The sequence below is a fragment of the Parus major genome, chromosome 1 (assembly GCF_001522545.3).
Source record: "Parus major isolate Abel chromosome 1, Parus_major1.1, whole genome shotgun sequence".
NCBI classification, from domain to species: domain Eukaryota; kingdom Metazoa; phylum Chordata; class Aves; order Passeriformes; family Paridae; genus Parus; species Parus major.
Window position 1 is genome coordinate 104,648,323 of NC_031768.1, and position 22,882 is coordinate 104,671,204.

A 22,882-nucleotide genomic window follows, 5' to 3' on the forward strand; every position below is an offset into this window, starting at 1 on the left:
TAGCCTCATATATAGCTGTGCTAAAGCATGTGCACTCCAGGGCTGCTGGGTTTTTTTGTTGAAAAGTAAAGACACTGGGGTGAGATGTCAGTAATTTTAATCATTTGCTTTTAGAAAACCACCTTTTTTTAACCTATCTAATGCAGTCTTTGCATGGAGAATCTCTCCTGTAAAAGTAGGATGGTCCTAACAGTAAAGGTTCATCTTCTCTCTGTGTCACTGATTTTTTTAAATTTTATATTTTTTAAGCAAGAAAAAGAAATATTGGTGAAGTTTTAAAATGTTCATATGGTTTCAATGGGTTTTGAGTGCACTCTTTCTTTCCTACTGAAAGTGCATCTTAATCATTTACAGTAGTCTCCTGAGGTTTAATTTAGTGCTGATTGCCAAGTACTCTTTAATTCTAGAACAGACTTGCTTATTACTCACTTTCCTCTTTGATTTGTTATGATTATTACCCAACATGTAAGTAAAACTGAAGATAACTCGGTTACACTTTGCACTTCATGGAGGAGGAAATTCAGTGTCCTGCAACATGTAAAGAGTGTGCAGGAAGGCAGTTTTCAAGTGTAATTTGGAATTTGGGATTTTATGGTCTCCAGATCTTTGTTCAAACTATAAAACCTAAATGAGCTGGTGAAGAATATGTTTGCATCACTCTGAACAAAGTTGTTGTTTGTTTTTTTTTAATAAAAAAGAAAATTTTAAAAAGATTTCCACAGGTGAATTTCCTTCTCTGGGATTAAAATGTGGGATTTTGTCCTCTCACTAGCATATTTTCCTCTAGTCAAATTTCAGTTGTTTTTTGTGTTTATTTAGTTAATCTAACTGCCTCTTCCTAAAGGTAAAATAAGAACTACAGAAAAAAAAAGAAGGTCTTATACCTCCTGTCTATTTCTATTAAATACTTGAGGAATGACATTCTCTTTATAAGCCTTAGCTCCCAGCAGAGCCTGTCAGGTAATTTCCTACCTTAAAGGACACTTTGTTCATGTGGAATAGCTTTCCACATAGTGAAGATTTAAAAAAATATTCCTGCCTGCAGATATGTATAAGTCACAGCCTAGGATCTGCTTTGTAGATTAATATAACCTTAAAAGAGTCTGTTTACAAGTATCTCCTCTCAAAAAAAATATTGTAATATTATCACCAGAAAAATGTCAGCTCCTGTAAAAAAATTCTTCCTCTTCCTTGGGTGATAAAATTAGGTACTTCCATGAGAAAATGAAGACATTCAGTAGATGCAGTTCTACAGATATTTCCTTTAATTCCTCATATTATCTTTGTACTTATATTGGTGTTCATGTATTTCAAAAATAGTATCAACTAAGTGTCTAATGACGGTGGTTTGCTCCTCTTCCACTGAAGGGAGATGACAGTCTATTTAAGTCTGTGTTGACTGTGATTCCATTTCGAAAATGAGCTTTTTTTAGACTTGACTTTTAAAAAATGTCAGCAATACTAATTTTAGAAAATAATTTGCAAAAGTGATACGAGTGTTGGAAGTTTTTTTTGCAAAATCAAAGCAAATATCCCTGGTAAAGGCAAAGAACAACCAAAAGGTAATGGCAACTTTCTGCTTGGATTGGATTTTACATGCAATGTTACTTCTGAGGCCTACCTTTAAAAATCAATTTTGCTGCAGTTAGACTTTTCCTCTAGATCAGACATTTGTCACAGTTCAGTATCCATCCATCTCCTGCCTCTTTGGCCTTGTGAAAGTAACAAATGGAATTCTGTTTGGCTGCGTCTGGAAAAGATGAGCAGCGATTTGGGTTCTTTCATATCTGTAAGAAGAAGCTGAGCACTGGAATAATTGACCTGTCAAGAAGCAGGCAAGGTGTTCTCCACAAGCCAGCAGCAAGGGAAATGAGAAAAGGGTTTTAAAAATGTTATTTTTCAATGTGATCTATTTAATAACTGCAGTGGTGTCAGACAAGTGGCTTAATTTATATCACAGTGCCAGCTAACAGAGTGATATTATCAGAGAGAGGAAGCTGAACTGGTACATAGAAACATGTGTACACGCCTACAGTGGGAGCTAAATCAAAGATTTTATTTTATAATTTTCACTATTTCTTTCATACTTTCTCTTGAGACAGATGATTTTTTTAATTCTATTTTTTTTCTTTTAGTTGCATCCACTGTTAAATCTCCTTTGGAATAACATTGTAGAGTAGTACTTGTCCTGAATCTTGTTTGTCACCACAAAAATATGACAGGAAGGGAGGTCTCCTTAGCTTTTATCAGCTGCTTTTGTCAGTTTCTCCTCACCTTAGAGCAGTGCCTAAAATGATATTTCCACAGCTGCATTCATTAGCTGCAATTTTAATTTTGCTTCAAATTCATCCTATGTCCTCAAAAAACCTCAAAAACACCAACACACACTGGTAGAAGATTAACTAGAATGTTCATGCAGTTTAAATGAAAAGACAAATGAATACAGTATGGTTTTTTAAAAAAAAATTAGAGTATGGTATTTATTTTACATTTCTTTTGCATTCACACTTCCTTCTCCCCCCAGGTATGTGCATATAAGACGTATTTCTGAATGCCCTTTTTGTTCCAGTAATGAAAGTAAATATATTTGAGCAAGTTGTTCCATTGTACTTAAAACCAAAAATGAGTTATGCAGTGTTAAGCTTTGCCATTTTTATGATTATTATTTTCACATAAAATATTCTAATTAATATCACACACATACTTTTATTCACAATTCTGTTGTTACTGAATAACTTGAAGACTTTTAAAATGCTAATTTTTTTAACTGTGTGGCAAATTTATTTCACTTGCCATAAAATATACAATACAACTATTTATTTCAGCAATTTTAAGCTTTGCATGATTGCAGGGAGTAGCCCAAGGCCATTTTTCCATGCTTCATTCAAGCTGGCTAAGAGTCAAATTTCCCACAATACAGCTCCATTTCTCCCCTCCAGTTCACTGTTTCTCTGCATCAGGCAAGGTCACAAGGACTCTACTAAGGACTATTAGCTCTGCAGCTGAACCTGCATCTGAAAATGCAGTTGTTGAAATGTGAAGCCTCCCAGGACTGTAATATGTTTCATTTTTCATCTAATTTTTTTTTTCCTGCTGTAGTCTTGTATGGTTCCTTGTCCTCACCTCTGATACCCGAGTTTGAAGTTGTGTGATCCTTGCAGCAGAGCACTCTAATTTTTCAGGGTTATCAGGGTAAAGATTTGAGCTCTTCTCCATGAGCCTGTGCCAGGTCAAGTGCTGAGGAGCTTCTGACGTGGGAGCAGAGCCAGCCTCAAAGAGGCTGTGGAGAACAATAGGAATATCTGAATTGACTCAGGAGACTCGAACACTCCTGATATCTGTAGCTGTGTTTATTTGTGTTAAACCTGCCAGACCTCAATAAAAATATGCCAGGGGCTCTTGGCTTTTCTGGGAAGCATGGTCCAAGGATAGGCATGGGCTCAGGGGTATCTGTTAAGGATAAGATTAGAGTTATATTGCCATAAAGTTTAGCAGTGAAGAAGTCACTCTGACCAGGGGTCTGGAGTCAGGGAGCTTTGACACATGATTGAAATGCCCCAAAGCACATTGTCATCGAGGCTTGAATTTGGGGCAGGAGAGTGATAAATATTTTAGGTTCTGATATGATGTCTATTATAAGTTTTCAAAATCAGCTTTCATATTTCATATGAAATGTTTTAAGATCAGATTAAAAGCAATAAAAAATATGTGGAAGACAAATTCCATAAGTATTTATTAAACACAAAGACACCTCTCTAGAACAGAAGGTTTCCAAGCAATAGAACAGGCTCCTGTGAACGGGAAAATTGTCCTGGAGAGATATCACTCTATGCTTGCTGTATTAGTTCACACTTTTCTGGCCTCTTTCTATTAGTTTTGTTGAAGACTGGGTAGATGGACTGGGAGAGATGGAATAAATAAATTCTAGGACCAGTTCCAAGCAGCTGCTATCCATCAGCTTTTCCCCCCAGGGACTATACCTTAATATAATACAGTCGACCTCGGTGGCCTAGCTCACCACCGTGGTGGAGTTTCAACACTTGCCTGGCAGCAAGGGAAGGATGAGGGGGGTGCTGCAAGAAGTTTCAGGTGGCTGAGCAGGGCCATATTGACATTCCTTTGCCATGGCAGCCACAGCCATGCTGAGAGAGCCCAGTATGGATGTAGCAGATGCTCACAGAGGAGACTTTTCCATAGCAGAGCTCCTGCACCACTTCCCAGGCAGCGTGTCCTGAGCCAGCAGAAGCACCCTGCTGCTGGTGTAGCTGCAAGAGGGGCTTTGCCAGCAGAGCTCTGGTCACTAATAACTATGATTTTCTTTCATTTTTCCACGCTTCTAGACAACATGCAGGGCTGGCAAGCAGTTGTCTTGTAGAATTGGCCTTGGTGTGCAGTGACCAGCCAAACAGCTGTGAATGGTTGAACTGAGCAGGACTCTGAAGAGAATGCAGTTTACCTAGGGGCAGAAAAGGACATAAGTATATATGTGACCTAACTTAGCACCTGCTCTATTCACTGGTATTTGATGTAAAGCCATGAACATTTTAACCCTTTTCCAGTTCAGAGCTGCAAGTTCTATGTTTAAACCTGGTGTTGTCTTCCTGGAGAGCAAACAAAAAGGGTCATTAAATGCTGGCTACTCAGTTCATAATTAGATCATGTGAAAATAGAAGAACCAAAACAGTTTTCAGGCCAGGTGAAGCAGCCTCACATGTGACTCACTTGATATATCCATAGTTATTCATGCATATTATGGAAAACAAAGGCAAACGCGAGAACAATTCCAGTGCAAGCTTAAGAAATGCCAAATATAAATAAATGAGGAGTGATTTGTATTGAGATTCTCCACTGCCACAAATTCCACATTGTCATTCAGCCCTGTGCTTCTCTTCGGAGGGGCATTTTTCAACACTGTCAGTGTCTGACAAGAGCACATCCCTAGGCCTGCAGAGAGTGTGAGTTTTCTATACTTTCTGCTTGCTCTTGCACTGCTTCAGCAAAATCCGTGCCCTAGCAAATGAATTAATGCCTTGCTTCTGTTTGCTCCCTCTCCTTGGTGTAGCCCCAAGTGCTCCTCCTCAGTCTGTCACTGTCCTGACAGTTGGAAATCACAACAGCACCAGCATCAGCATCTCCTGGGATCCTCCCCCTCCAGACCACCAAAATGGAGTCATCCAGGAGTACAAGGTACACACGATGTCTGATGGGAGGGTTTAGGTAAACAGCCTGCTTGAGTTACAGAACAGTGCCACTGTTTATGGATTTACATTCTGACAGCATTTACAGTTGCCCATATAATTATATGGAGAAAGAGGACTGACTGCTTATGGATTTCTTTATTATTATTATTATTATTATTATTATTATTATTATTATTACTATTGTCACTACTATACTGTTATATTAAGAAGCAAAAACACCATGAGATTGATATGAAAGGAGCTGTAATTTCTAGCCAGTTTGCAGTTCTTATCTTTCTAGCTTTTCCCTGCTGTGGAACAAGAAGAGGGGGTATTTTTGGAAAGGGGCTTCTGTACTCTAAAGACAGGCAGTGAAGTCCCTCTCTTGGAATGCCTTCAATCTGGCAGCAAAGCTGGCAAGAAAGTTGCTTCTTATTTCCTCTGCAAAAATGCTAATCCTAACACTTCCCGGTCAAAGTCAAGGACTGTGACTCTGGGATAATTCAAGACTTCTTCCAAGTACTATCACTGTCAAGCTTCACGATTTAAAGTGGCAGGTTGCTTGCTCTGAGAAACAGGTTGAACACAAGTAGTATATCCAAAGTTTGCTACATGAGAATTGCTTGTGTTGGTTGTATTTTCTTCCTTAATGTTACTATGATGGCTCAAAATATCCACGCCTTATACATTAAATGTTGTTGTAGTCTGTAATTTCATACTAAGATCACTTTTGCACAAGGATATTTTCACAACATTTAAAAAAAAATGCACTCTGTTATTCAGGTGGAGAAAATAATTGGGCGAGGTTCAGCCTTGTCACAGCATGGAGCTCAGTTTGGTAAATTAACCTTGCTGTGGCTTGCTTATATACACCAAGTGTGAAATGTTTAATTGAAATGGATCAGGGCAGCTTTCTTGACAGTCCCACAAAGGGTGGAAGTGGTGACTGCAGCTTATTGCACATAAAAAGATTTTTTTTTCCCCCTTTTGTGTCATGAGGGAACACAGCACGAAGAAGGGAGAAAGTGCTTGGCTTCTAAATCAGGTAGTGGTTCAACCTATTCCAGCTTTTCACTTGGTCAGAGGGATGCAGTAAATGCTCACAATGTTTATGTTTAGCATAGCAATTCTTTTGTTTTCCTTTTAGTCAATATCAAGATTTATTAATCCCAGTATTTTATTGATCTATTTTTCATATGAATTAATAATTATCCTTTGGCTTAATTAATCTTGATCCTGACTCCAGTACAAGTCAATATAAACCATCCAGGGCTTATAGGAAAATGAGTAAAGCACACTCCTAAACCACTAAACATGTAGATATGAAGCAAGTGGGCTGATGGCTAATGAAAGCCATGTTCCAGGTGAGTGCTCAGCCTCTGGGCTGTGTATAAAACCAGCTGGAGTCACTACCTATTACAGCCCTCCTGTGTTAGATTAGGTGGCTGCCTGAGTAGTGAACTGGCTACAGTGAATGGTGCAGAGAGTCTAATATTTACCCGAGTATAAAATAATTGTTGAAATTCCACAGTGCATTTTCTAACAAATAGGAAATAGATCTGTTGATTCCACTTCAAGCATTGGAATGCCTGTAAATTCATTCATGAATTAAATGCTTTTAATTAGGGACATCTCACAGCTGTTGTAACCTAAGACCAGGACAGACAAGGAGTGAAAGAATGAATTCAATTGTTACTCACCTTAATGCATTCTGGCTGGCAAATAGGATCACTTTAGGTTTAGGAAAACAAGAGAATTTTTTTCCTCTTCAAATCTTTCTCAGCACTTCAGAGAAGAAAGAGCTAAAGTGTGGTAAAACACTGAACAGGGTCAAAAATAAGTGCAAAGATATTATTGCTGTTGCTTAGATGCATTAGTTTCTCACTGATAGTGGTTCCACCAATAGTGTTTTCTTCATCTGTTATTTTTATGTTCGTGTACATGTGTTATATTTATGCATTGATTTCCCTGTGTGGTGGTAAAAGCTTTCTTTAGTAATACAGGAGCAAGATTTGCAGATAGCCTTAACTGAAGAAACATGCCTAGAAGTTAGTTCTGAAACCTCTTTAGAGAATCTTATAAAAACATGCAAGAGGGAAACATGACATTCTGAACTCATAGACTGTTCTCATCACAAAATGCCAGTTGTGATTTTAGGGTGTATTTTCTGTTTAAGTAGGTAATATTTAAGCGGGAAACTGATGTCTGGATTCCTAAACAATGTAAATAATCACAGAGGCAGCAGTAAATGTGAGCCTGTGCTTATTCAGAAATTCCAAATATGCCTCTTGTGCATGAAAGGAAGTTGAAATGAATTTTGAAAATTCTTTGTTCTCTAATGCTTTAAGACGTGTTTCAACCTATGGTCATATATTTGGTATCCTTTTGCTGTTCAGCAGGAAATTTAGAAGGAAAAAATGTTGGGTTTTTTTAACAAATAGTTTGATAAATAAGATTCTGATTAATGAATAACACCTCTTTTCTATTTGGATGATCTGATCTGTGCTTCTAAGAAGTATAAGCACAGAATTTGCACTCCATGGAGAGCCAGAGTCCAGAAAGGACCAAGCAGTCTTTGCAGCTGGCTTGGTCCTGTGCTAATCTGAGCTACCTTGCTGAGCTAAATCATCCCAATTTCAGCTATCCTGGACAGTAAGATTGTCAAGAAGTCCCAAATAAGTGACTGCCATGAAATACCTTGATATGTCATATCTATGCGCGATTGTGTGAGTGTGAAGAATTTTATCTATTTTAACACATCAACTTTTGTCCCAGATCTGGTGCCTAGGTAATGAGACTCGATTTCATATCAACAAAACAGTAGATGCAGCCATTCGGTCTGTAGTAATAGGTGGCCTATATCCAGGTATCCAGTACCGTGTGGAAGTTGCTGCAAGCACCAGTGCAGGTGTGGGAGTAAAAAGTGACCCACAACCCATAATAATTGGTAAGTTATTGTCTGTTCTGTTGTTCTGCTTTGCCTGTTTGTTGTTGTTTTTGTTGTTTTCTTTTTTTTTTCTCTCAGAAATGCTTTCATTCATTACCTCTGGAAGCATAAAAATCTGTGGAGCAAAAGACAAGATTTGACTAGAGCTGGTTAGTTAGCTTCTTCATCCCCCTGCCTGATGATGGTTTGTTCTTCTCTTCCTGCAAAGTTCTTGCAGACAACAAAGGGAAGCATGTTCCCAAGACAGATGAGAAAATGCAGGTTGCCTAATGAAACTGATTTAATGTTTTTGTTTTGTTTTTTTTTTTTTAATGAATTTACCACTTCTGCAGGTTGGTAGATGTGTGGAACAAGCAGCCCAAGCTCCCTTTTCCCTCTGTTAAAATGGCTGGGATATTGCCTTACTCATTCCACTGGTGCCTAAGGCAGTATTTAACATTGTTTTCTGAATGTCTAAAGTCAGTGTTTCTCACGAAATCCAAGGACACAAGCCTCCTCTGTCAAAGAAATAGTGATCTCTAGACCAATTAGAGAGCAAAGGTACCATTATCATCCCAGCCTTTGAAATATTTGTTTCTTGATTGTAGTCTCCATGTAGAACTAATTTCCTGACCTGAGGGAAACACAGATTTTGTTTCTTCTGAATTTTTTCCTGAGTATAAATAAAAAGACTAGAAGAAATTATGTTTAACAAACCTGAAATGAGCTGTGCAAAGCAGCACCTCTTTTGAGTGTACAATACAGGAATTTTGTTGCCTTTTTTTTCTATGATCTAACTTAAAGGGACTTTTGTTTGTTTGTTTATTTGGGGAACTTCTGTTGTTACTAAGTATTTTCTTTCTAGAAAATGTTGTCAGTACACTGCCCCAAACATGGACTAGTCTATTATGTGCAGACCCCTAATAAAGACTGTCCCATAAGCATTGCTTGAATGGTTATTGATATTCAGGTTCCTCATTCATCATAACAGAAGCTAGGGTACTTCAGCTGTGAAGTCTCACAGGAGACAGAAATACAAGAGTAGAAGTGAGGGTAGCACTTGGTTTAGACAAGGGAGCCACAGAAACACTAAAGATGGAAAAAAGATATGTAGAAGTGAAAACAAAAAATTGATATTTGAAAATGCAAGAAACCCAGGACTTTTTTTTTTCTTATTTCATTAAGAAAGGTCCATCTAACTAGGCATGAAATATACTGCTCTTATTCCAGCAAAGCACAATAAGTGTGTTGTATTTTAAGTACCTGGGTAACATTGTGTTGCTTAATGTGAGTTATACTTGCACCAAAAGTCTTTGCTGGATGATTCCCAGAGTTTTTAGTGATACTTATTTGTTCCTTAAATGATCCCATAATTTCTGCTTCAACAAATTTGTCTGGTGACATCTTTGCACATTTGAGAGTCATTTGCATGAAAAGTAATGGAAAGTAGTTTCTGTTTTGGTTATGTTTCTGTTGTCATTTCTGTTTCTCTTTTGGGAGCCTGAAGCTGGATGTGTTTATTACATATATGGTTTGTATCTCCCTTTTCTTTAGGTCCAATTTTGCTATTGATTATGAATTGCTAGCAGTTATTTCTCAGACTATAAGTTTGCTTGATAAATGTAAGATTGTTTAAGTGATACCATTTCTGAAAAACTTGAGTTGGCACCATTCAACATTTGAATGGGAATCAGAATCATAAAATATGAAAATTATTTTTAAAGTAAATTTAAAGAAACCTAGTTACATGGATTTAAAATTAGCTAGTGAGCAAACCTCAAAACATCATAATGAATGGAAAAGCATTATTGGGTTATTATAATAGAGTTCTATATGGTCTGGTGCTTATCTATACCATTTAACAACCTGCAAACAGAATGAACAGCTCTAGAAATGCTGAATTATGGTAAGAACAGGTCAGTGGTGCAGGAGAGTTAAGCTGTGTTTCTAAGTAGTAAAAGTTTTAATAGTCATGAGATAGAGTACAGTGTATAGAAAGAGATGTTATTTTTAAATACAGGATTCATTCTTCCAAAAAATGTTTCAGGGTGTTTTTTTCTGAAAATAACTAGTTTTCATGGTGGATAATCAACTACTGGCCTCCCAGAGTAATTTTAGATAACAGAGCTGTGACAATCCAGAAAGCAAAAACAGGAGAATAGGAACTAGTAGGACGTATATTATTCCTTTAGTTAGAAATTGTCTCACTGTTACAGGAATCTTGAAGCAGGATGTTGAAAAATTTTATGGAAAACTCAAAGAGAATCAAGTATAAAACTTTTATGATCATTAATGATATGCTAAAAAATACTCACTTGGAAAACCAGAAGTAAAATTTGAGATAAGAGCAGTGCTGGTTAATGCTGTAGCTATTCTTTCTCTTCATCAGTTGGCCTGGTCCCTCTTACATTCCATCATTGGCATAATAATATGAGGAACAGCTGCAAACTTTCACAGTAATAGGTACAATTGAATCTGATGTGTCTAATTAATTTTTGGTCCGACAAATTAGTTTTGTTCTTCATTACTCTCCAATGGGAGGAAGACATTATATTTCATTATGTTTTTGTCTTCAGGAACAATGGAGCGTTACAGGTCGCACACTTCCCTTGTCTGTGTTCTAATTAGTTGAACTGACAGCATTGTTACAGAACCACCTGCAGTGTATGAAATAATACACTGGTACCTTGGATGACATATTTATTACATCTGCTTAAATATTATATAAAGAAGTACAAAACTAATGCTGTTTGTTTCCCCAACCCCCAACAATTATATTAATCTTATCAAAAGTCAGTGGGTAACATTCATCTGTCTCCATTTATTTTTCCATCATCCAATTCACAAAGCATATGTTATTTTGACATTTAAATGAATTATTACTTTTTCAGTTGTAATTGCTAGGCACAGAAAGGTGAGAACAAACAGCCAGACTGCAAACTTTAGAAGGTAATTTGGAGACAGATACTATGTTCCCCTAGAACACAGGCAGAGCATACAGTCACTGAAACCTCTCCCCAGGCTTGTTGCAATTTGCTCTCACATCCTCCATTCTCAAAAGACTGTTTTCTGGTCTTAGAGAAGACAGGATCCTCAGATGTTTTGGGGGGGCTTTAGTGAAAAGAACTTGTTCTTGAATCCAGGAGCATCCACTCCCAAAGCTTGTGTCTCCAAAACACTTCCCTGCCTGCTCTTCTCCTTGGTAGCACAACTGTGTGTCTGAAGCAGTGCCAAAACTACCTGTTTCCTCACTGTCCCACTGCTTTGGCCTCTCCTCCAAAGGGCACAGAAATTAACTGCAAGTTAATGGTGATTAGAGCAACTCCAACTCCCATGCTGATTTCTACTAGAAAATTGATTTTGTGTCTGGAAGAGCATGCCATAGAGAGCCCCTCTCTATTTGTTTTACTGTCAGCCCTTCCTCCTTCAGCACTGGGGTGCACCTATGGATTGGTTCCATGGGCAGAAAAAAACATAGAAAATCAGACAGAGCAGCCTCTGCTGCCTGATTTCTTCCCTTGCCACAGCTGCTCACTCAGTTTCACTCTCACATATTGAATCAGGCTCAGAAGCCATTGAGCCTTTGGCAGTGGCAAGACAAAAATGCAGTGAGGCAAAGGACAGCTGCAGCTCCCAGATGCTGACGTTAGTAAAGCTCCCCAGCATGGCCAGTATGGACTGGTGCATGACACCAGTACTGGGGCACTTTTTGTACATCTGGCAGCATCTTTCTGTGGGACCCATTCTGCTTGTAGGGAGCCTGTTTTTGTTCCTTGCCCAGAAAGACTGAAGGCAAGCCAAGCTCTAGCACAGCTTCCACAGTCTGATTGCAAAAGCAGACACTCATCAGTACTAAATATTGACGTGGTGCTGAAAGAGAGGAAGCCAAATAAACTCACCAGGGTCATCAGCAGTGTGATAGCAATGGCACACAGGGCACTGCATTTCCTCCCAATTAACCCAGCCCAGCTCTGAACAAGCTGCCTCTTGGCAGGGGCAGTGCTGGGCAGAGGCAGTCCCAGAGGAGCCTTCTCAAAGCATCCCCTTTTATAAAACATGGCTGTGTGACCTCCGGCTCACCTGCAAAGAGGTGTCTGTGGAAAAGGGACTGGAAGTGTCAGACTGCTCAGTTCTGCTTCTGCCAGAGACCCTGAGTGCTGGCTTTAGGCTGAAGCCAGTGAGCTGCTCTGTTGGAAGACATAAATCTAACCATTGCTGAATTATAGAAAAGGAATATGTACATTTTCACAGCATGGCATAATGATACAATACTTCTAATAATTTCCTCTGAGTGACCATTTCAGTGTTTTACTGCAGTGTTCAACTACCTTTATGTGTGATAGACTCTCATAATTGAGAATCATATTGTTTGCATCTTCTTTGTCTCAATAGAGTAGCTGCTCTTGCAGCTTTTCAAAGTGCATACAGGCATCTGGTAATATTGCATAAACATTTCAAGGATTGAGCTACATAAATACTTCTACTGGAAATTATGGATAATCTTTCATGAATTTCAAAACTGCAGATGTGGACAGTTTATATAAAATATACATAGAATAAAATTTCAGGGGTTTTTTTTAGAAAAATATGTTCTGCATTTCCTAATTTTAAAACTAACTATTTTTGACAATTTGAAAGTGCTGGCCCTAGAATTACATGCTTTAGCATTTCCTGGATTTTCATGCTGATTTTTATGAGCATTTGTTTTCAAGCCAAATGCCATGTTTTTTCTTTTAGAAAAGTTCCCTTTTAGAGAAAGACGGGTAAAAAACCAGTGGGAGCATCTACTGGAATTTACAGTTTTCTACTGTAATATACAATTTAAGATCCTATATAGTAATTTTTTAATTCATGTCACTTTAATTAGTATTCCAAGTAATAATTATTCCTTGCAGGTTGATGTTAAGAATTTGTATGCATATTATAGGTGAAAAAAATACCATCTGTTGCTGTGATTGTTTAGTGCTTACAGTGAACTGTGCGATTTTCAGCTTTGTGTCAAAGATGGTACACAGAATTTGTGTGAATTGTTTTCCCCTTGAAGTAATTGCTGCATCTTTGCCCTAGTGGAAAGTGCATTCATTTTATTGTCTGTTTCAAATTTGGAAGCTAGCATTCAGGGAAAACAAATGAGTTGAGTAAGAATTTTTGGTTTTCTTCTGATGTTGTAGCATATTTTATATTTGGATTACTGATTTGGAAAAAGCTATTTATTGATTGCTTGATTTATTTTTTTATTAGTTTCCTGTGATCCATTTTCTCATTATTGTCTTCTGTCTACAACTGTGGAAAAATAAGCTAACAAATATATATACTGTTAAAAAAAAGCTCTGGATTGATATCTGTTAGATTACTTGGGAGCATGCTATAGGTCTGCCTCTGCAAATATAACTGCAAATGGCTGTGAATTTACTCTAGAAACAGTAAGATTGTGAGAAGAACTCCTTAAAGTTCTTCTACTGTTGGTAATACTTTTGAGACCCAGTACCATTTTTAAAAAAACTTTTAATTTGTAGAACACTGCTTCCCCTGTGTGTTACAGAGTCCAGAACAACCAAATTCTGTTCAATTTCTCTTGTGCAGGAGGTCGTAACGAAGTTGTCATCACTGAAAATAACAACAGCATAACTGAGCAAATCACTGATGTGGTCAAGCAGCCTGCCTTTATAGCTGGCATTGGTGGTGCATGTTGGGTCATTCTCATGGGCTTCAGCATCTGGCTCTACTGGAGAAGAAAGAAGAGGAAGGGGCTCAGCAATTATGCTGGTAAGAGCAGTGACTTTACTGCCATCTCTGCAGGTGCTATCATAAAAAGAACTGGGGCTACTAAACCTACCTAAAAACCACATTGAACTTACAGCCAAAGCATCCTGGGTGACTTCTGTGTGCTTGTTTTAAATGTATGCTGTGGAATTGCTGGTGTATGAGAAGCTTTAAATGCATTGCTCGGTACCACATTTCATCATTATCATAAGGCAGTATTTTTACATCTCCAGCCCATCTAGCATTAAAAAAGTACAAAGAGGATTAACTGCTCCTCTTGCCCCTTGCTCAGAAGGCACTCTGTTGGCAGTGCAGCATCATTTATATGTTCAAATATGAGTTAGACTTGACCCTTACAAGGAAAGAGTTTTTTCATCTTCTACTTCTTCATTCCTGTGCATTTCCATGTCTCTGAAGCCATGTGAATGGCAAATAAATGAAGGTACTTAATCAGTGACTTCATACCTGTAGCTGGAAGAATGATGTATTAGACAGAGAAATGTGGTCAAAATTTACCCAAGGCAAAAGCCATAAACAGTTTTGTCTTGCAGGCAGAACATCTTGGAATGTTCTCTTTCATTAAATGTTTGCTTCAGTTTTAAATTAGTTTTTGAAAACTACATTTGGAAAATTAAATACGCTTGCCAAATGAAAATATTTTCATCTGCCCTCAACCTTTGTTTTGTGTATTATTCTGTTTTCAGGATTCTTATGAATTTTTGGGAAGTTATGTGAACTGTCATAAAATGGGTTACTCTGAGGCCTAATTTAACACACAAAAACCCCCAGTTCTTCAAATACTGCAGTAGGTTCTCTTGTAGTTCTTATTAATATTAAAAAGAGAATAACATTTGCCCAGTTGAGGACAGAACATATTTAATGTTGCCATTATATCACACTAAAGTTACACAAGTGCCCTTCTATTTACAAGTTACCAAATCCAAAGCCAAGGACTCAGGTTCCCTAAATGGCTGAGCAACAACTTGCCAAAACCCCACAGTCACAGCCAAACTGTTCCCAGTTCAACTCAGCCATAGTCAGACTCCTCAGTGTCCTGACAGGGCTCCCTAAACCAGCAGGAAACTGCTCTGTGCTGGTTTTCAATCCTTCCTGCTGTGTTTGTTTTCTACTGGCTTAGTGAAAGAACAAGATATCAGATGAGCAGTGGAAAGAGAGGAAGGAGGGACCAGTGGTTTTTGGACCTCCTTGGTTTTCGTGGAACCTCACTTCGTGTCACCACATGATCTCTGTCATTCATGGTTTGTGCTTTGTCCCACGGTGGTTTTTTCTTTCCTTTAACAGCAGTAACTTTTATTCTCTGAGAGGTGGGGTGGTTCTAACTGAGAAATTAATATATTTATATATATCACACACTTATACATGTGCTGACATGAAATATCATCCTAGACCCCAAAATTTTTCCATACTAGAGACTGCTGTGCTGTTATTTCTCTTAGGAAGTAGTCCCACCTAAAGCTTTGGACCCAAGCTGAGACTAGATTTTTCATAAAAAGAGGGATTATTAGTCCTGTATGTGAGCTGGTGTATTGGGGTGAGGGAGAATTGAGAGCAGTCTAAATTGAAGAGCATAGCTGTAAATAATTATAAACAGCGTGTCATTTGCACCTCATTCCTTCTCATGGCATTTGCTGCACCTAAGTGTGATGTGAGCATTGATTGCATCATGAAATTGTGTGTGCTTTCAGCAGGGAAAGTACATAACAGATCATGCCTCAAAGTTCATCCTAATGTTTACAACTCGGAGAACAGCATGTCTGCACTGAGAGTCTTCAAATGTGACTGTCCAAATTCACTGCTCATCTTTCCAACCGTCATTTCTCATTGGCTGCTGGCTGGTTGGTGCTTTAAGCTCAGCTGTTGTGTCCTGCTTATGATATTCAACCCCAACCGAGTAATTTCCAGAGGAAACTCGTGCCCTGCAATGAGCTTTGTGTCAGGGTGTGTAACTCACAATGTGTTTGCTTTCTTGTTTTGCAGTTCAGTCCTTCACCTTCACCCCTGCAGGTACTGTCCATTAGTCTGTCTCTTACCTCACCAACACGTCATTTCACGCGTTAGCTATCGAATTGTTTATGAACATGTGAGACATGAAGAATCAAAACTACATACAAGGAGAAATACTCTGGCTGCCTATCTGTGATAAAAATGTAGCATTCATTCTCCTCCTGATTCCAGAGAAAAGTAAAATCTACCACCATTAATGTCTCTGTCGCTATAAATCCGCATACTTAACTCATATAACTCTCTGGAATACAGTTTTGAATTTTCAATTTTAATTTCCAGGACCAGATGCTTGAACTAACTTAACATAAATTATCATTATTCATATATAACTGAATTTTGATTTTAAAGCTCAAGCAATTTAGCAGACCCAAGTGGAGAAATGGAACTTTCTTCTACTTTAGCTCTCAGTTAAGTATACTTTTGCCTTACTGTGAGGTATTCAGCAGTCTAGTCACTGATGCATTCATTGACTTTACAAGGTTTTTAAAATTGAAACACTGGGTTTTTTTTCTCACTACCCAGCTCAGAACTGGTATCCTATTGTTCTTATCTTTAAAAAGATAGCATATGGTAGACTATTATCATAAGCATGATTAAAGATATGTGAAGGATAAAAGAAGAGTATCTGAAACAGCAGTTTTATTCAACATATGGAGAGTCGGAAAAATAGAGTATACAATTCATAGTAATAATTAATACAAACAATTAGCTTCTGCTCTCATACTTAGTCTTGAGATTTAGAAACTCAAAATTAACTGCACCTCATAATTACAGTGTTAAAGGCTGATAAATCTCATAATTTTCCAGAAGTCTGTCAAGTTTTTCGGTTGCCTTTACCAGAGCTGTCTCCTCATGCTCAGTAGCTGCTTTCTCACTTTTCCTTGTGTTCAGCCACAGCTTGTGTTCAGATTAGCAGGAAAGAGGAGATGACCAAAGGTGGGGGTGTGTGCCCCAGGAGCCCATGACATTCTGAGGGAGAAATGTCCTTGTGGAAAATCTGGGGGCTCAGGATTGCTCCCCTGGCTTCCAGGCAGGTTTGGCCAGGTTACTGTAAGCTATGGCACAATGCATCCCACCCTAAACACTTTACTGCCTTTTCTTTGAGACACAACATAGCGTTTTTTTTCCAAAATTAAATAATGCATCTTTGCATTTGGTTCCTCTGACCATGCCACTGTCAGCTGTCTTGAACTGTGGTGCATTTTCACCGCAGTGTTTGTAGCACGCGTTGGCATGACACAGGGTTGTGCTGGAGCCACTGGGTCTGAGCATGATTTCATGCTGTTGGTCCACATGTGCTGGGCAACTGGGATATCTCAGAGGTACTGCCAAAAATTTTCCTTTTTAAAAGCAGTTTCAACATCTTGTGGACTTTTTAGAGCTATTCTATTTCCTGGCTTATAATAACTTTTGGAGGAATTGAGAACCAAAGTCCTCCAGTAGTCAAGTCCAAAAAGTGTTTTTTAATTTAAAAAAGTATTTTCCTTATGACAGAACATAGTGTATGTTTCTTATCTTTAGACCCAAAGTTCCATAACAAACTTTGTTAATTCTCTAATATTTCGATTTGTCCCTGATAATATCATTTAGAAAGACATACCTGTACTTGTGGAGGTTTGACACTCATAACTCTATGTTGTTCCCTTCAAAGTTATGATTCATAAACAGTTTGGGTTTAGATACAATTATTTAGACAGTGCTATGCAGCTTTCAGAATCTCCTCAGAGACAGCTGTCAGTGAGTTTTTACTAAAGATGAATTTATCCTAATATACTCAGATTTTAGAAGGTACACACGTTTTGTTCTGACATCTGCTTTAAATTCTTCCTTCAGAGAGTTTCAGAACATACAGATTTAACTGTGTGGTAGAGAATTGAATCTATTAGTGTAACAATCACATGCTTACTTTATTTCACACTCAGAGAAAATCCCGTTATTTCTGATGTGAATATTTTTTTGTTTTCTTTTTCTTCATCTGTATTTGCCTGTGTGTAGAACAGAGAAAACTAAAAATACTTGTTTAAAAGTCCAAATCCATGCTGTTTTATAATTAGTTGCTAAAAATGTTCTTTTGGGTCATTTGCAGATTATGGGTCATTCACTAGGAGCACTAGTTATTTGTATTCCATTTGTATTTCCAAGATGTACAGTTTCTGCTTTGTGACTAAACCACTGTAACGTGGGGGAGAAAACAGCAAATGTCAGGCAGTTTGTAATGATTTGTGTCAGGGAAGAGTAACTGAGTTAAATACTTTTAGCTTTCTGTCTTTGTGAACATTTTCATAAGCACTGATCAATGGCTCAGATGGTCACAAATAAAGTGACATTGATAATCACAGCTAAATCTTTTCAGTTATTATCAGTTGAACTGACTCCAGCAGTTGCTGAGCCACAATTCTGATCATTGTTCTTCCACTTCCCTTTCCACCATGACTCACCAGGCCTTGATTCTCAGTAATATTAGATATATTAATAAGATATACAATAAGATATAATTATATATAAATACAAAACATAAAATTTAGCTAAAATGTTTGTTAAATTACTGTTGGTAAGTAGTAGTGTCATCATCTGCAGCTGTACAAGGACTATACATTTTTGTGACCATGACATACTCTCAGCAAAGCCAAATCTGGCACAGGGACACTAAACACAGCTGTTGTCTCTTTCTAACCATCTCTCCTGTAATATACAGGATGGATTGATCTCACTTTTGTGAGTTTGTGTGGAAGCTAAAGTACTGCTGCACTGTTTGGTTGGGGGACTTTTTGATTGTTTTGGTTGGTTGGTTGGTTTGGGTTTTTTTTGTATTTTTGATTTTTAGCTTGGCTTGGCTTGGTTGTTTTTTTTTTTGCCTTGGTGGTGGGTTTTTTTTGTACTTTTGGGCTTATCCTTTACTGAGATTGCCTGGATATAAACATGCACCATAGGCTTCATACAAATATACAGGGCACAAAAGAGATATCTGACCACTTACTGTATAGCAGATGGATTATTTCAATATTGAGTTGCAGTAAAAGAACAGAATCAATTTATTTTATACTGAAAGTTGCAATTATTTTTTCAGATTTCTGTGAAAAGGCATGGAAACCATTTGTAGGGAAAGAAAAGAGAAATTTCATTCATCTGTTTATCTTTCCTGTGGCCTCAAACTTGTTGTGCCAGTACCCACTCGCCAGAATATTCAGGTGTTTTCAAGTGTCTACGCCATCAGTCATGCAAAAAAAGTAAATATGTATTTTAACTTATGAGTAGGTTAAGCTTGTTTAGTGACTAGTGCTCCTTGGGATTATAAAGATTTTATGAAACCCAGTAAACAGAAAACAAATTAAAAATAGATAGAGAATGATGGAACGTTACACATTTTATGTTCAACTTCTGAAACTGTTAAATGAGGATAAACTATATGACAGAATCATCCAAAGGTAGACAGAAGATTTGATGGAATTTTTATGTGCTGATTATCTGTTCTGAGTTAATGCTTATTAAAAGAGGATTAATCTACATTCATATTTGAGGAACAGCTTATCAGTAAAAGGAATGAGACTTGGCTGGCAACATTAAAGTTTTCATTTGCAGTAGGAAAATGTGGCCTACTAGAGATAGGCATACAGAAAGCTTTCTAAAGCTTTCTAAAGCTTCCTTGCCTCAGAATGTCGACTTACTATACATTCATATTTTTCCAGTTCTAGCAGGCATGAAGATTAAGTTTAACCTTGTCAGATAATATTAGTAAATGGTTTTGGTACCTCCTTATATATTTAATAAAAAGCATGTGAAAAGCTCCTTAAAATATGCTGGTTTTCATACAAATATACACAATATAATTTCCTGAAATATTTATGCATTTAAAATGCTCTTTGGATTATATTTCTGCATTTTTGCAGTCCTTGAAGTATAAGCTGGTGGGGATTCCTTCAAAATCTCTCTATGCAGAGGTTATTTTTTCATCTTCTTTTGAAAACCAATCTCATCCCTGCAGGTCTTCAGCCTTTCTAAGAACATGTATCAGATGCAAAGACTGCTGAAAGAGCTTTTTTGCTTCCTTGGTGATAAAAAGCAAGGAAGATGGGTGGGTCAGTGATAGGGACATCCTTCCCTTCCTCCTCTTATATTGCCCCTTGAAATTGCTCTGCTGCTTTTTGAAGTGGAGACAGGATGAATAAAGCCAGCTGTCTGTGTGTTTTATTTTTACAGTGACATCTACAAGCTTGGATTGCATTAAGTATGCTCCTATTCAGGCGTTTAGACTTGTTTTGTAATTGCAGAAATCAAACTGCAGGAAAAAACGCTGACAAAATGTATGGCAGGAATGATAAACATAGTGCTTTTTTTGGCAGCCTGACCATATCTTCTGTTGTTAACTGTCTTGCCTTTCACAACATTAAAGCTGAAAGAAAGGCACCTTCTCTCTCCAGCCTCAGGTAGCCAATTTGTGGATGGCATCAGGAATATGGGGAGTTTTTGCAGCATCCCAGTGACATGGCCACACTTCAAGAGGAATTTTGGCAAGCTCAGTTGATATTCCAAAGCCTTTTACATGAAACACATTAAATAAATAAAATGCTTTCTGGTTTATTTTCTCATTGAGACTATAACCATGCATACTTTGGTGTACAGGGTGAAGGGTAAACAAAAAAAACCCTGTTTTCCTTCCTAGCTCCATGCAAATCACATATACCAGACTCAGTCTTCCCAAGGAAAAACAATGTCACTGCAAGCTGAACCTTTCTTCTTAAGGTGATGTGTAGATTGGGAGGGTGTAAGATGATTTAACACAGGAAATAAAATAAGCCAAAACAGGCAACCGTTCCTACCACAAAGAAACACGGAAGAAAAAGGAGCAAATTCTGTGATCCTTGTTGGTTTTTTTTACTATCTCCTATGCCTCAGCCAACCTGCAGCAATTATGGCTCTAGCAAAGAGGTTTCTTCTTGATGGAGTTCTCATGGCATGCCTGGGACTTTTTCCATACCTGCCTACACAGAAAATAAAATGTGTCAGGCAAACATTGCTGAAATCTCCTGCTAGCTACTTGATTTTAGCTTTGCTTTATAAAGGGATATAAATATTTTGTAGACCACAACTATTGTTGTTTTTTTTTTTCCTTTGTGTGACATGCACATTTAAAAGTTCACACACCTGTACATGGTATACAAATGGCAACAAAATTACCTCAAAATAATTTCAAGTAGATGACAGTCTAAACAAGAGCATTACTCCAAGCAGTTTTCAGAAAATGTTTTACTGCAATTTCCTTAGATCTGTAAACCTTATTTATAAAGGTTCTTATCAAACAAGCCTTTGTTTCTCGTTTTCTTTATTTCTTGTCACTTTGACAAATGCAGAAAGTTGGAGAAATCAAGTATTAAATTTGGAGGAGAGGAGGAGAAAGGAAACAGCATCTAATGTACCAAGGTACTTGGAAACAAAGCCAGGCAGTACCCACATCGTTGTGTAATCACATATGATATGCACAGCACTTCAGATAATTCACTTTTAAGCAGTGAGTGGTAGTCATTTGACAGCCTGTTAGATACCACGTGAATGAAAGTAGCATTTCCTCTAAAATTAATTATCCACAATGTTTTACCATGTCTTGTTTTTCAAAGGAGACCTTTATTTAGTACTTTCCATACTTGCATTTTGATTTTCTTTTCATTAATTGGTTTGATTACACCCTTTCAAAATTCAGCTATTAACCATTTTGATGTGACATATGACTGCAGTGATTTTCTGATATTGGTATTAGTCTGCTGTGCAGTGAAGGGTAATTAATCACCCTACTATTCTTCCAGCAGAGCTTCCAGAGGGGCCAGTTTTGTCCCCTTTGCTGAATCTACACTGTGAAATTAATAGGAGTTAATAAAGTAACAAGGATTCTATAAGGTATCGGAAGAGTTGTCCCAGTGGCTTTATGTCATTGCTTATTTTTTTTATGAATACAGAATTTCTATTGGCTGTAGTAATTTTGTCTGATTAGAATAGTGTATAATAGAACACCTAATCCTGAGTTATTGTAGCTTGGACTAATACTTGGAAAATCTTGCAAATAGTCTGGGAGCTATAATTTAATGATGGGAGCACCTGTCTTACAAAGGTAACTAGTATTTCCAAATGATGGTCTGTTTTAAATTAAGCTGGTAACAAACTCTTCCATTCCCCACTGAAATTCAAGCCCTCATCCAGTCAGAGGCCTGTAAGGGTGCAGGTATCCAGGACATTGGTATAATTTAATAGTCTGCCTTATCTATGCCTGACAATAAATAATGGGATATTGCCACTGAGAACCAGAGTGGTCTGTTGGCCTTGATTCAAAATATTTTTTCAGTGTTTCTGAAAAGATCATCAAATGTTGTCAATTAGCATCTCACCAGTAATGTGGTTTTACCTATATTGCCCTGAAATGTAATCCTGTTAATGAGATAGATAAGGGAGAAGCTGATTTTTGTCAAACACCCATGAATGGAGACATAAAAACAATTGTCTCCCTCTGATTATGTCCATGGATGCATCCATCCATCCCCCGTGGATGGAAGACTGGAAACACTTTTTCTTCTGGGTGACACTGGCATGTATGCATTTATGTATGCATAATAGTTCTTAAACTGCACATCTAATGGAAGAGGTGCAGCTGGATGGTTTTTTCCATCCCTTCAGCTGTAATAGAGCTGCCACCTCTTTGTGTTTGTCCTGGGAAATGACATATCTGTGTGGTGACATTATATTACTGCATTACGACATGATGTTACTTACTCACTGGTGCAATGTCATTATGTACTGAAGCGGAAGCATGCCAAGAAAACAATTTCATCACATGGCTCAGACTTGCAATGCAAAGTCATATGAAGGGGCCTGTGGTGAATTCAGGCCTTTTGCCCAGGTGGCTGCTTTGCCTTGCAAGGTGCAGAGCAATCAGTAACGTGGTGTCAATCAGTAATGTGCAGTGAAATCCTAAATGAACTGTAGCCCCGATGTGCTTGAGCCT

The 22,882-nt window shown here is 37.8% G+C and overlaps 1 protein-coding gene across 9 annotated transcripts in view; it reads left to right on the forward strand.

The window, feature by feature from the left end:
* ROBO2 (roundabout guidance receptor 2) overlaps positions 1-22,882 on the forward strand; it is an 867,116-nt gene that overhangs the window by 790,000 nt on the left and 54,234 nt on the right. For all 9 annotated transcript variants that reach the window (XM_015636755.3, XM_033518494.1, XM_015636762.3 and 6 more), the window contains 3 exons: positions 5,063-5,187; positions 7,956-8,127; positions 13,690-13,872. In XM_015636755.3, coding sequence (XP_015492241.1) covers positions 5,063-5,187; positions 7,956-8,127; positions 13,690-13,872 — 480 coding nt within the window. The remainder of the gene's footprint in view (positions 1-5,062; positions 5,188-7,955; positions 8,128-13,689; positions 13,873-22,882) is intronic.